At 37.6% G+C, this 14355-nt stretch overlaps 1 protein-coding gene across 5 annotated transcripts in view; it reads left to right on the forward strand.

The window, feature by feature from the left end:
• Rhot1 (ras homolog family member T1) overlaps positions 1 to 14355 on the forward strand; it is a 49461-nt gene that overhangs the window by 22097 nt on the left and 13009 nt on the right. For 2 of the 5 annotated variants that reach the window (XM_005402812.2, XM_013503494.1), the window contains exons 11-18: positions 258 to 342; positions 577 to 722; positions 2387 to 2487; positions 4421 to 4551; positions 5368 to 5451; positions 8083 to 8202; positions 9451 to 9653; positions 12576 to 12698. In XM_005402812.2, the coding sequence (XP_005402869.1) occupies positions 258 to 342; positions 577 to 722; positions 2387 to 2487; positions 4421 to 4551; positions 5368 to 5451; positions 8083 to 8202; positions 9451 to 9653; positions 12576 to 12698 (993 nt within the window). Of the gene's footprint in view, positions 1 to 257; positions 343 to 576; positions 723 to 2386; positions 2488 to 4420; positions 4552 to 5367; positions 5452 to 8082; positions 8203 to 9450; positions 9654 to 10874; positions 10971 to 12575; positions 12699 to 14355 lie in introns of all 5 variants that reach the window. The other 3 variants (XM_013503493.1, XM_013503495.1, XM_005402814.2) reach the window with 3 other exon arrangements.

Consider the following 14355-nt stretch of genomic DNA (forward strand, 5'->3'; position numbering starts at 1 on the left):
GCCATAACCACTGCAGAGTTCTTCCCTGGGAAGGTCTGCATGGGTCCAGTGAAGACTTTTTCCTCCTGCTGATAGGTTCTCAGTTCAGTGTGGGCCTCCACAAGGTACAGAGTGCAGGGACTACCTCCTTTGGCATCCTGGTCAACGGTGAAGATACCTTGTAAATGACGTCATCTCGTAGACATTGCAATTTTGTATTCATTTCTTAAATTTTAATATTTGATTAATAGTTTATTCTTCAATTTTTTCACCAACAGGCTAAAAATACCTCCTGATTGCACTACTGAATTAAATCATCATGCATATTTGTTCCTCCAAAGCACCTTTGACAAACATGATTTGGTAAGCCTTTAGCTCTAAGACTAGTAAAAATATTTTCCATTATTATTTTCTCATGAAAAAATTCTGATAGACTTGTAGGTTTCTTATCTATTTATGAGGAATTTTCCTCATAAAATATAAAACTTCTTACAGTTTTTAGAAGAATAGCTTTGCTAAATGAGGGGGCTTTTGTGTTTGGGAATTGTTCTTTTAGATATCTAAGTATTATGTATGCTTCCGTGTGTGTATCTTCAGGATAGAGACTGTGCTTTGTCGCCTGATGAGCTTAAAGATTTATTTAAAGTTTTCCCTTACATACCTTGGGGGCCAGATGTCAACAACACAGTTTGTACAAATGAAAGAGGTTGGATAACCTACCAGGGATTCCTTTCTCAGTGGACGTAAGTATAGTTCTCACCTCTTTCTCTAAAATCACAATAGTTTAAGACTAGGGTATGTTACATTTGTCATTTTGTAAGTTTGTCAGATCTTAAGAAATGCTTCCGGGGGCTGGGGATTTAGCTCAGCGGCAAAAGCGCCTGCCTCGCAAGCGCAAGGTCGTGAGTTCGGTTCCCGGTACCGGAGAAAAACCAAAAAAAAAAAAAAAAAAAAAAAAAAAAAAAAAAAAAGAAATGCTTCGGTTATGACTGCTCCTAATCAGGACTTGTAGTATTGCTAAACATCTTTAAGTGAACTGTAAATGTTCTATAAATTTATCAGGAAGGGATTTTCTTTTGGATGATATATTGGGAAACAGTACAGAATTTTAGTACTTTTTGTTTGTTTAAGAAAATTGGCTATGTCATTGCTATTGTACAATTCTTACTCCTTCAACATGTGGGCAGGTGCATAGTTTACCGGATACTGAAGACTTATTGCATTATTTATTTATTTATTTATTTATTTTCTAGTACCGGGAATCAAACTCATGACCTCGTGCTTGCCAGGCAGGCACTGTGCCACTGAACTAAATCCCCAGCCCCTATTTATTGTTATTGTATTTGTTTGTTTGCATAGTGCTAGGGACTGAACCTAGGGCCTTGTTCATGCTAGACAAGTACTCTACCACTGTTACATCCCTAGCCTGTGTTACTTGAGTGTTTTTGTTTTTGTTTTTGTTTTTTTTTAGATAGGCTCTCACTATGTAACCCAGGCTGACCTCAGACTTGCAGCAATCCTTATACCTTAGCTTTCTAAGTGCTGAAACTACAGGGGTGTGCCACCATGTCTGGCGTGTTATTTTTTTTAATGAGCTCTTAGTCTTAATGAGGATTTCTCTACAATCTAGCTACAAACTGTTTGACATTTTGCCCAGAGTGTGAAGGGAACCTTCTGGTCTTGTATAATGACATAATTATGTTAGCCTTGGTAAGACTTAACTTTTCAACATTAGAACCAGTTTTTTTTTTCAACTACGTTTTAAAAAGCTAACTTAGGGGCTGAGGTTTAGCTCAGCGGCACAGTGCCTGCCTGGCATGTGCAAGGTTGTGAGTTCGATTCCCAGTACCAGAAAACAAAACAAAACAAAACAGCTAACTAATTTCACATGCCTTGCAGTTATTTTTATGATTTTAGGAAACCTTTTCAGAGTTGTTGAATTATTATTAAGTCTTTATTTTATTTTATTTTTTTTGGTGCCAGGAATCAAACTTAGGACCTTGCATTTGCCAGTCACTCGCTTGTGCCACTGAGCTACATCCCCGACCTCATTAAGTCTTTAGCTAGATGAAATTACAGGACATTGTATATGGACTTAGAAACCAGAGAGGATAAAATACCCCACTGTCAATCCTACGTGCCACTCTCTGTGCACCGTGTGACCTTGCTTTCTCTGGCAGGTGGAATACTTAGAAGGGTTTGCCTCCATCTTGCATTATCTTCCCTTCCTTTTCTACTTTAAGGATAGCAGTGTAGGAAGGGCACCGCTGGCACAGAGGAAGTTCAAGCGGGGTGACACACATTGTCTGGGTCTGGTGCTTAACGTTTTTTGAGCTGTTGGACTTTGTTTCTTCTGTGAATGTTCATTTAGGAAGTTTTCATCTTGTCACACTCTTCTGTTTGGTAGGCTCACGACCTATTTAGATGTGCAGAGATGCCTGGAGTATTTGGGCTATCTAGGTTATTCCATACTCACTGAACAAGAGTCTCAAGCTTCAGCTATTACAGGTAAGCATGTGGGTACTATTCATCTCATGGTTAGGAACATTTTTTGAGACTCTAATTTTAAATGTTACAGAGCAAAAATAAACTCATCTTTGACTAGGTGTGGTAGCACATGCCTGTAATCCCAGCACTCGGGGGGCTGAGGCAGGAGAATCTCTTGAGAGTTCAAGGTCAGCCTAAGCTACAAAGTGAGTTGAAGTCCAGCCTGAACTGCACAGTGAAACCTTGTCTCAAAAATAAAAAAAAAAACCAACAAAAAAATCTTCATGTAGTCTTCCAGATCTACACCTATTCTATTAGTTTTCTTCAGGATTTGGAAATATCTTTTGAATTGAGATGCTTGACTTGGTTCTTTATCAAGAAAGAGAGTAGATTTTTTTTTTTTTTTTTGTCTTTTTGAGACAGGGTCTCATTATGTAGTTCAGGCTGGCCTTGAGCTCACTTTGTAACCCATGCTGGTCTTAAACTTGCAATGATCCTCCTGCCTCAGCCTCCCAAGTGCTGGGATTACAGGCATGCACCACCACGCCCGGCTGAGTAGAATTTTTACTTCTAGTCTACTCTCTGGCATACCTCCTGGTAAAAATGAGGGAGAGCTGTGGGCTTTAAACAATTTACCATCCTATCTTGCATTTTAATTTGCTTTGAATGTTAAAAACAATACTTCGTAACATGCGGTCTTGATCTGGAAGTGATTATATACATCTTTCACTTCTGTAACCTTGTTCCTTATTAATAGATCTTTAACAGGTCTTGTAGTGTAAACCACACTTCCTTTTAAAAGCATTGTGCTCTGCTTAAAGAAAACCCATAGGTGTGGAGATAACAAATTTAGGAATTATTTCAGGAGTTTCTTCCATCCCCATTGATGGACAGTCTCCCCTATTTTACAGGAAGCCCAGGAAAACAGCCTTTCTTCAAGTACCCTTTGGAGGGCTTAACCAATTAGACAGTATTTAATTCAGCACTAGAAAGTAAGAAACTGATTTCTAGACAGTCGTGAGATTCTTTCATTGGGCAATGTACTGTGGGCATCTTTTTGTATTCATAAGTATACTTTTATGTATCTTGAATGTGAAGTAATATTGTATAGATGTTATAGTGCCTCTGGTGAGCTCTGCTATAGCTTGTATAGTCTGTACCTCAAGGAGCACTACCCCACTCATAGTGTCCCTTTTTGTTTTTTGGGGTTTTTTTTGAGAGAGGGTCTCACTGTGCAGTTTAGGCTGGCCTTGAACTCATGTATCCCATGCTGGCCTTGAACTTGCAGCAATCTTCCTGCCTCAGCCTCCTGAGTGCTGGGATACAGTGTCATTTTCTAGCCTGCTTGTTTTTCAGATTTACACTTCACAAGCCAGCTAAGTTCAGAGTACAGATCCCCTTCCCATGTATAGATCCAGCTCCCGGATGGTGCAGAAATTGAAACAGCAACTTTCTGATGCTGTTCTAACAGTTCATAATTATGACAGTAATTTATTACAGAAAAAAATGAGATGTGGTATTAACTATATTCATTGTCATTTTTATTTATTTTTAGATACTATTTATTTTATGATGAAATAAATACCATTTGGTTACTGGAGATTCACTCTACAGTCAACTTTCAGAAATGTATCTTTCCCACTAAATGAAACATTATATTTTGTGGGAGGCAGATAGGGTCTTGCTGTATAGTCCAGGCTGGCCTTGAACTCAAGGTGATTTTCCTGCCTCAGCCTCCTCAGTGGTGGGACTGCAGGTGTGCGTCACTATGCCTGGCTTGATTCATTATATTTAGTATTTTGTTTCACGTACAGCTTGACTGTTGTGTAGTATGTTTACTGATAGATCTAACACTTCCAAAAAGTGATAAATAACAGTACCTTGTTTTGTAGAAGGTGATGTGGAGGCTCAGTGAGTCTAACCGGTATCCATGTAATGTTTCTTCTTTTTTTAGTAACAAGAGATAAAAAGATAGATCTGCAGAAGAAACAGACTCAAAGAAATGTGTTTCGATGTAATGTCATTGGGATGAAAAGCTGTGGGAAAAGCGGAGTTCTTCAGGCTCTTCTTGGAAGAAACTTAACGGTGAGAGTTCAGAATGTAGAGCTTTGTCTGTACCCTGTATAGCCATGAGCTTACATAACTTTTTATAGCCGTTAATCTTTTTAGGTAATTATTAGAAAGCATTGGCCTACGTGTTTTAGTAAACTATAACTCAAAATGGAGTGTGATCCTGTTGAACTGTCTTTATCCCATTTCATTGGTGTTAGCTGCTATTTGTGTTTTTTTTTTTTTTTAATGAACAAACTAATGTTTCACTGGTCATAAGGGCACATGCCTGGAATCCCAGCACTCAAAAGGCTGAGGCAGGAAGATCACCACAGGTTTGAGACCTGCCTGGGCTACAAAATGAAACCCTGTCTCAGAAAAGCAAAAAAACAAAAAACAAAAAGAAACAAAAAACCAAAAAATGGTGTTGAGATAGGGGGTCCGTGACTACACATGTGAAGCACCTCCCGCTGTGCTTGGTATAAAGTAAGTGCACAGGAAATCTTTCAGATTGAATACTAGTTCTGATGACTGCCTGAAGTAAGACTGATACACTTCTACACGAGTTCCATGTCAGCCCAAGTCAGAATATAAGAATTGCCAGCAGGTGGCTCTAGAATATACTTTCAGTAATACAGCTTCCTTTTCAGCTAGTGCTTTCACTTTATGCAGAACAGACTCTAAAAACTAAGAAAAATAGATTCAATATACATTTTATGCTGCTAAATAGTACAGAAAAGCATGCTTTTGTACTTATAACAGTCCATACATGCATACAAGTTTATGTGTGTTGATTAAAACTATTACTGTAATTTCTTAATGTATTTATTGAGATTTTTGTTCTATTTTCAGAGGCAGAAGAAAATCCATGATGACCATAGATCTTACTATGCGATCAACACTGTTTATGTGTATGGGCAGGAGAAATACTTACTGGTAAGAAATTCTGTGGTACAAGGTTTTTTGTTTGTTTGGTTTGGGTTTATTTTGGTAGCAGGAATCAAACAAGACCTCGCACTTGCCAGGCAGGTGCTGTGCCACTGAGCTAAATCCCTGGCCAAGGCTTTGATGATTGGGTGCATTTTTAAATGACTGAAATGAAGTGACTTGATTTAACAGACGTGTGTAGACCTCTGTGGTTTTAGTTTTCCTTTTCTGGTTTATTCGGTGTAGTGTTAATTCCTTTGATCTATGAATGGTACCTGGATATAGATACAAGTAAAAATTCACCTGTCTGTCCTCTTAAATATATATTATATCTCAATAAAAAAAACTACAACAAAAAAAAAGAACTTCCTCCTTAGTCTTTCTTCCATTTCCATTTTGTTTTATTTTGTGTGGGTTTTTTCATTTTTTGTTTTTGTTTATTTGTTTATTTTTCTAAGACAGAGTCTTGCTATGTAGTTCAGCCTGGACTCAAATCGCAGCGATCTTCCTACCTCAGCCTTCCCCATGCAGAGATTATAGGAATGTGCCACCTTGCCTGGCTTCGTTCTTCCATTAAAAAAAAAAATTAATTAATTTATTTTGAGACAGGGTCTCTCTATGCAGTTCAGGCTGGCCTTGAACTCGCTTATGTAGCCCATGCTGGCCTCAAACTCACCACAACCCTCCTGCTTCAGACTCTATAGAGTGCTGGGATTACAGGTGCGTGTCACCATACCCGGCTGTTCTGAAAATTCCACTTCTAGTCAGGCATGGTGGCACACACCTGTAATCCTAGTAGTCGGGGCTGAGGCAGGAGGATCCCCACAAGTTTGAGGCCAGCCTGAACTGCATAGTGAGACCCTGTCAAAAAATTTCTACTTCTTCTGATTAAAGTTAATTTGAAAACAGTGCTGGTGCTTCTAGTTTATGTATAATCTGAATTAAGTTCATCTATTTAGTAAGAAGTAGAATAACCTAAAAAATGTATGAAAGAAGAAAGCTCATGTGGTGGCTCACACCTGTAATCAGAACACTCTGGAGGCCGAAGCAGGAGGATTGCTGTAAGTCCAAGGCTAAGCAGGGCTACATAGTAAGTTCAAGGTTAGGCTGAACTACATAGTAAGACCCTGTCTCAAACAAACTAAAAAGTATGAAAGAAGGATCTGACTAAATAAGTACTGTGAACTACATTAGAAGGAAGTCATGTTTTGCTTAGACCCAGTCATTTCAATTTTAACCTTGGCCCACCTTGATCACAAGCAGTGGCCCATTCTTCCTGAGCCTAAATTTTTCATTAATTTAGCTTCTCAAGAAGAAGCGGGTTGGGGCTGGGGATTTAGCTCAGCGGCAAAGCGCCTGCCTGGCAAGCGCAAGGTCGTGAGCTCGGTTCCCGGGACCGGAGAAAAACCAAAAAAAAAATAAAATAATAAAAAAAGAAGAAGCGGGTGGTACTGCAGGCCTATAATCCCAGCACTCAGGAGGCTGAAGCAAAAGGATCCCTGAGAGCTCATAGCTAACCTGGGCTACATAGCGAGATCCTATCTCCAAAAAAAAAAGAGAGGCTCCTAAGAATAAACACTAGAAAAAGCTCATTCTCTCTCTATTTTGGAAATAGTTTTTTCACATGCTCACCTTGAGTTTACATGTATTTTACCCTTTCTGATGGCATTGTCATTGTCTTATTAAACCTTGTTTGGCTCCTGTTTTTCTCCTGTAAGTATAGGTCTAAATGTTTAGTACTTAGTAAATATTGTTGGCTAATTTTCCAGTTTTCTTGTAGTGACACTGTTGATTACAAGTCATACTTTCCTGTGTGTGACTATGCATGCCATGGTAGTGTTTTACTTGGAACATGTTGAATCATTGCTGGCTCTGTACATTCCCTTTTATCTTCTCAACAGCATACATTATCTTGTATAATTCAGTACTGAATTTTCGTTTGTTGGGTCATTGTCATATCATAGATGGAATATTTAAGAAGTTCTATAGGGCTAGGGATGTGACTCAGTGGTAAGAGTTTTTGCCTAGCACGTGCAAAGCCCTGGGTGCCATCTTCATCACTACAAAAGTTTTACAGTAAACACTGAGAGGAGAGGGCAGTAAAGTAGAACAAAACGACCTTTGCATGAAGAGCCATTTGCTTTGTGTTTTTGAGTAGTGAGGAAAAAGGTGAGGTAGAAAAGAAAATACACTTAGGAGTTGTATCTGAGTTCCAGGTTTGGTCTGAAGACTTCTTACATATGTTACCTTTGCGCTTGACCTACTCTTCTGGCCTGTCTCCTTATCTGTGGAGTAGACAGTGAGGAAAGGCCAGCCCAATGCACGGTTCTCACTGAATATGAGCCTCTGGACAATCTTAATCACCATTTTTAATCTACAAAATCAGAAGATACTTGTTTACATTTTTACTTTTTAAAATGGTTTAAAAAGTTATACTTGGGCCAGGGATGTAGCTCAGTGGCACCAGTGCCTGCTTGGCAAGCTCGAGGCCCTGAGTTTGATTCTCAGTATGAAAAAAAGAAGTTATACTTTAGTGCTTTCATATTAAGAGCTCCAATTGAACAAATCATAAAACATCATGACTTTATACATCAACATTATGATGCTTACTTTTCTTATTTATCTTTTTCTTTTTACAAGTTGCATGACATCTCAGAGTCGGAATTTCTGACTGAGGCTGAGATCATTTGTGATGTTGTGTGCCTGGTGTATGACGTCACTAATCCCAAATCCTTTGAGTACTGTGCCAGGATTTTTAAGGTTTGTTGTTCTTATGGACTATGTAACTTTGGGGTTTTTGTAGAATTTCACTGTGTTTTCTAATCAGAAGAATGTGACAAAATCATTTGTGGAGCTTTAAAAAAATGTGTACATGTTTACTATGTGTCTAAAGTTTCTAGTTTCATCCTGCAGTGAAAGAGAATAGATATACTTTTTTTTTTTTTTTTTTTGAGACAGGGTCTCACTATTTAGTGCAGGCTGGCCTTAAACTTTCTTATGTAGCCCAGGCTGGCCTTGAACTCACGGTAATTCTCCTGTCTCAGCCTCCTGAGTGCTGGGATTACATGTCTGCATCACCACGCCTGGCTAGATACACATATTTAGAAACAACTTTTATTCCACACATGACTGTGATGTGCATTCCTGATTAAGAACTTTTGCAGTAAGGGAATATCTTTTTGGCTATTAGGAATGCATATGGATTGTATGTTGCTAGGTACCCCAAATATAACAACCAGAGCAAAGGGATAAACCACAGGCTTAGAGAGTATATCAGTCACTTTGAGATTAAGATTCAGTAGAACAAAAAAGCTATATGGAACCAGGCATGATGGTGCATGCTTGTAATCCTAGCACTCAGGAGGCTGAGGCAGGAGGATCACCATGAGTTCAAGGTCAGCGTGGGATACATAGTAAGTTCACAGCCAACCTGAGCTATCTAGCAAGACCCTGTTTCAAAAAGAAAAAAAAAAAAAAAAAAAAAAAAAAAAAAAAACAAAACTATATAAAAAGATATAGCCTAATATTGTAATAGCAAAAACTGCTCTTAAACAACCATAATAAACACTAATTTTGAAGGAAAGAGAAGAGACAGTATTACATTTTAAAATAGTTATGCCTGTCGTGACTTCACTGTAAATACATTTACATGGATATATCAAGGACTAGAGATCTTATAAAAAATGAAATAGTCTTCTTTATTGTAGAAGTTAGGTAGATTCCTTTTTATTTCAAAATGATCATTTTGTCTTTTTACTTTTGAAAATTATAGTGAATCTAAAGAATTGGGGAGAGGTATATTTTAGTTACCCACATTAGAAAAGTGGTCCTAGTCATATTTATTTTATGAGAGCAACTACGCTATCACCAGACTGCCTCTCAGTTTGTTTTCTGTCTTTGAAACCATTGTTACTTTGCCTGTCCAGGAAAAATTGTTAGTTCACATTTAATCAAATAGCAATTCTTTTAACTTGTCATCAGTTTTTGACTTCATTTTTTATTCCATAGCAACACTTTATGGATAGCAGAATACCCTGCTTAATTGTAGCTGCAAAATCGGACCTGCATGAAGTAAAACAAGAATACAGTATCTCACCTGCTGATTTCTGCAGGAAACACAAAATGCCTCCACCTCAAGCCTTTACTTGCAATACCGCTGATGCACCCAGTAAGGATATCTTTGTTAAACTGACAACAATGGCCATGTACCCGTAAGTACTTGCTCTGTCTTCATTTCCATGTTGCATGGTTCATAATAACATTGCATGCCATTATTAGCCATGAGGGAGGAATCTTGTCATATAGAAGTTGTTCAGCAACAGAAAGAGACTTTGTAATGAGAAGACACAAATTTAAACAAATGCTATTTTGGTTTGGGTGCCATAATAAAATAATATAAACATTGATTCTGACAATATTTGTATATTTTTGAGCTGCCTGTATGTCTCTTAACAGGATAGTACAATATAGCCCAGCCTCCGATCCAGCATTAAAAAATAAGTCTTGAGCTGGGCATGGTGGTGCACACCTGTAATCCCAGCACTAGGGAGGCTGAGGCAGGAGGATCACTGCAAGTTCGAGGTCAGCCTGGGCTATAAAGTGAGTTCAAGGCCAGCCTGAACTACATAGGAAGACCGTGTCTCAAAAAAACAAAAAACAAAACAAAAGAAAAAAGTTCTACTGCAATAAAATAGAGTTGGCATCATGTTGCTTTATGCTTATAAGGCATTTCCATGCACAAAGTTTTTTTTTATATTTATCTGTTAATTAATTGACCTGGGGTATATGAAAGACTAAAAGCCTCTTATTTTAAATTTATGTTGAATTTACATTTTATGTTTGAGTTCACAATACAGGAAGTCTTTAAGTGTTATAAAAATTACTTATAATTGGAATTTGACTGTATGTTTTGTATTAAGTGTTATAAGTCACAAATTTCATGTACATTTATTATATATCTATACATGCATATGTGCTACACATAACTGGTTATCTTTGTAATTTACTAACTGCTTTAAAATTGCATGATTCTTCATGGCATTTTCCTCAAGTAGAGTGTTTGTGTAAGTTCTGTTTTGTAACAAGATAAGTTTTTCAGGCAGTGCGTTTCTCAGGACTTCATAGCTTATTCTATTTATTATTAGGTTAGCCTCCAAAATATTTTTCATCGTGAAAACTATAGTATAAAATAAAGTAATTAGATGTTGCTATCAATCAAAACTGAGCTTTTCCAAGAAAGTGTTTAATTTGTACAGATTTTTAAAATCAGAGTTAACTTCATTGTTATTCATTTAACTAATGCTTTAAAAAGTACAACAAACCTTGAATTTCTGTATGTATTGGAAGACAAGTCATTCCTATTTATATAAGATAAGCAAAACCTTATTTCTGTTTTACCTTTGCTTTAAAACTCTCATGTATGTTATCTACAGAGAGGATCATTACAGAGACAGACTCTCCCGAGACATGGGCAACACTGATAGAATAGAGAATTTGAGAAAAATCTGGGTCTTTCTAAAAACTGCTTTGTAAGTTACTTTTTCTTTATGACTTCTGTGGGATTTTTGTTTACATTTTCTCATAGGATGACCAAGTCTCCTTTCTTGCTATAATTAACATGTAGTAATTATCTAGAAACGCACTGCTTGGTCAGGCTTATTGCCTAACTGTATATTATGGTGTCTTTTAATTATATAAATGTACTTTTTAATCTGCAACTGTGTTTTTAGATCCACATCTTTAAAACATTTTACCATAATTCTTGTGTGTGTATATATGATAAATGTACATACATGGGTACTTGTTCATATGGTTAATCCCAAACTACTTCTCATGAAGCATCTCCCTGTTGCTAAGCATACTTTGCATCTCTCCTTTTTGGTGGGTGGAGCCTTGTGTGTGTTAAAGAGTCAGATTCAATTTATAAAATAACAGATGGATTCCAGTATGACAGCTGGTAGTAATTTAGTAGCAATGATATGTTCACCATCACAAGTCAGGTTTTAAAAAGGAATGTCTTGAGCATTAATTCTCAAAATTAATTCTTGTTTTTCTTCATGTTGGGAATTAGGCATTATTGGGATGCTGCTAATCTCCACAACCATGCTACCGTGTGCTGTGGTCTCATCAGATCTCACAAGCTAATGCAAGTCAGATGGGGCCAGTCCTTTGACTGAGAAACCTGTAAATATGATCAGGTCTTACAGGAAGTGATGGCATTGATTCATCAGGTGGCGCTCTTCCGAGTGGGTTCTGAGCCAGTGCCTCTTCAGGGTGGTGTGACGGCTTTGTGTGCCTGAGTGGTTCTGACCACTGAGCAGTCATTAGAGACCCCTACTGTGGTAGTTAGGGCCTAGGTGAAATGGGCTGCCATGTCCCTGCCCCAACCAGTGCAACTCCACTCAACCAGAAAGGAGTCAGAAAGCCTCCCTAAATTGCATATCTAATTTCAATTGGATCCATTTTTGATTTTTGCATCTTTACCCAGAGTTTCATTCTGTCATACTTAGCTGCTGTGTTTTGGTAGCAGATGAAATTAACCTTACATTTTGTTTGAGTGGAAATGTATGAAGCACTTTGATTTCCTTTGGGAACCAGGGTGCTTGATGAATTCAAGATGATGTTGTTCATACCTTATTTGAATATACTTGTCTTTGACTTTTTTGTACCTGTTACTCTTCTCCTTCCTGGTTTTCAGGCATGTGTGTATGCTGAGGGAGGAGGAGGGGTGGTTATTTAAACACTAGCGAACCTTGTCCTTTTGGTGGGTGCTATGGCTTACTCGATTTTTATTTTTATTAATTTAGATGAGGGTGCCATCTATTGCTGTGCATATTTATTCCACTGAAACTTATATAATAATAATTCCATCCCCCCTCCAAAAAAAAAAAAAAATCAAAAGTGTTAGCTAATTTTCACTAGATTCTCTACAGGGAGGGAGGAGGAAGCTGTTACTGTCTATTACATTTTTGGTAAATGTGGAATTCTGCACAACTTTAGCATGCCCCACACTGTCCTTTTCCTTTCTTCAAAGAGTGTTGCATATGCCTAAATCTTTTTTTAAGTTGGCACACCCTAACCTGTGCCATATTATAAGTAAGAACTCAATCCTGTCCTTCTGTGTGTTTTCGCAGCCATGCCCGGTTACGCTGTATGTGCACCTGCAACAGGTGTACATTTTGCATCTGTCAGAACTTCCTCAACTCAGACTTGCTGCAATCTGTAAAGAACAAAATCTTCACTGCAGTTCTTAACAGGTTCTTAACTTTATTTACTGGGTACCAGGCATTCTGTTAAAATACAAAAGAAAAAAAAAGTGGATAACTATATATTATACAAATACTACAAAGACAACAAGCAAACTGATGCCTAACTAACTTCCACTAAAATCCTCACTGTGATGACCATGTTTAGTTTTGGAAGCATCCTTAATGTTTGTAAATTAATAGGTGTATTTTGAGGACTATAAAATAAGATTTTAGTTTTTTTCAATAGAAAATTTAAATTATCTTTCATATTAGAAGATTATATAGGGAGATTAAAATTTTTGGTTATGAGTTGTAGAAATAGAACTTTTATAGTAAGGAAAAGACGCATTGATCCACAAAAAAGATGTTATAGTATACTATACTCACTTTACATTCAAATATATCTTAGCAAAACCATACTAACATGAACAGTATTTTGGATTTGAAAAAATTCCTGTCCTTGAAACCATTTGTTAGAAATTAATTAGAATCTGCCTTGACTTTTTAAAAAGTGGAAGACTAGGCATGGTGGCACACACCTGTAATTTCAGCATTCAGGAAGCTGAGACAGGAGGATCAGTGTGAATTAAGGCCAGCCTGAACTACATATTGGTACCTGTCTCAAAAAAGGAACATTTTATTTGGAAGGACATTATTTCTGGAAATGAGGGTGATAACCAACTTTACGAACTCAGAAGAATATGGAAAAGAAAAAAGATCTGAGCTGGGTATGGTGTCATGTGCCTATAATCCCACCACTCTGAAAGGATTGTGAGTTCAAGTCCAGCCTGGGCAATTTAGCAAGACCTTGACTCAGAATTTAGAAGGGGCTAGGGATATAGCTCAGTGCAAAGGCCCTGGGTTAAATTCATACACACTCACACACACACACACACACACACACACACACACACACACACACACACACACACCCCTGTACTACTGATTTTTTTTTAGGTCTTCTAAAACTGAGGTAAAACACAAAATATTCCTTTAAAGCAATATGCTTCTTAAAAAGAAAAGAGAAAAAAAGGATATGTATATATATATATGTATATATATATATACACACACACACATACACACACACACACATTCCTTCAAAGCAGTGAACTTGGGAGGTTATATTCTTACTCTGCTCGTGCTACCTTTATTTGAGTCAGTTTTACATTTTTTGAGCATTTAAGAGCCTAGGTCAGTTTCAGTGAACCTTTCAGAGCTTTCAGTGACGGCAGCCGGCCTGCATGCTGGCTGTAGTTGGGCACCACTGGCCTAGATTATATGAACTTGTATCTGACATCAAATTTAATATGTGTCTAAGGATGAATTAGGTTTTTGAAATCATTGAGATATCATTGGGAGCTGAGCTTGATTAAGATGGAGGAACAAACTAGATAATAGATTTTGGTTAGAAATGGGTCAGTTATTTGGTCCACCAGTGGACACGTGCTGAGGACGAGACTCCACCTTTGTCAAATGACCATGGTTTGTGTCCACCAGCAGTATAGTAGTTGTATCTGTGAACGGTGAAGCTATTTCTTAGGTGACTAAAGAAACTGATTTTGAAGGCATTCTAAAAGAGTCTCGGTGATATTTTTAGCACTAGCAGCTCTAGAATAAGAATGCAGCCATCCCCAGGGACTGCTTTGAAGGGATTACCTCATTC

Source organism: Chinchilla lanigera, unplaced genomic scaffold (assembly GCF_000276665.1).
Source record: "Chinchilla lanigera isolate Chin_1 unplaced genomic scaffold, ChiLan1.0 scaffold00080, whole genome shotgun sequence".
Taxonomy (NCBI): domain Eukaryota; kingdom Metazoa; phylum Chordata; class Mammalia; order Rodentia; family Chinchillidae; genus Chinchilla; species Chinchilla lanigera.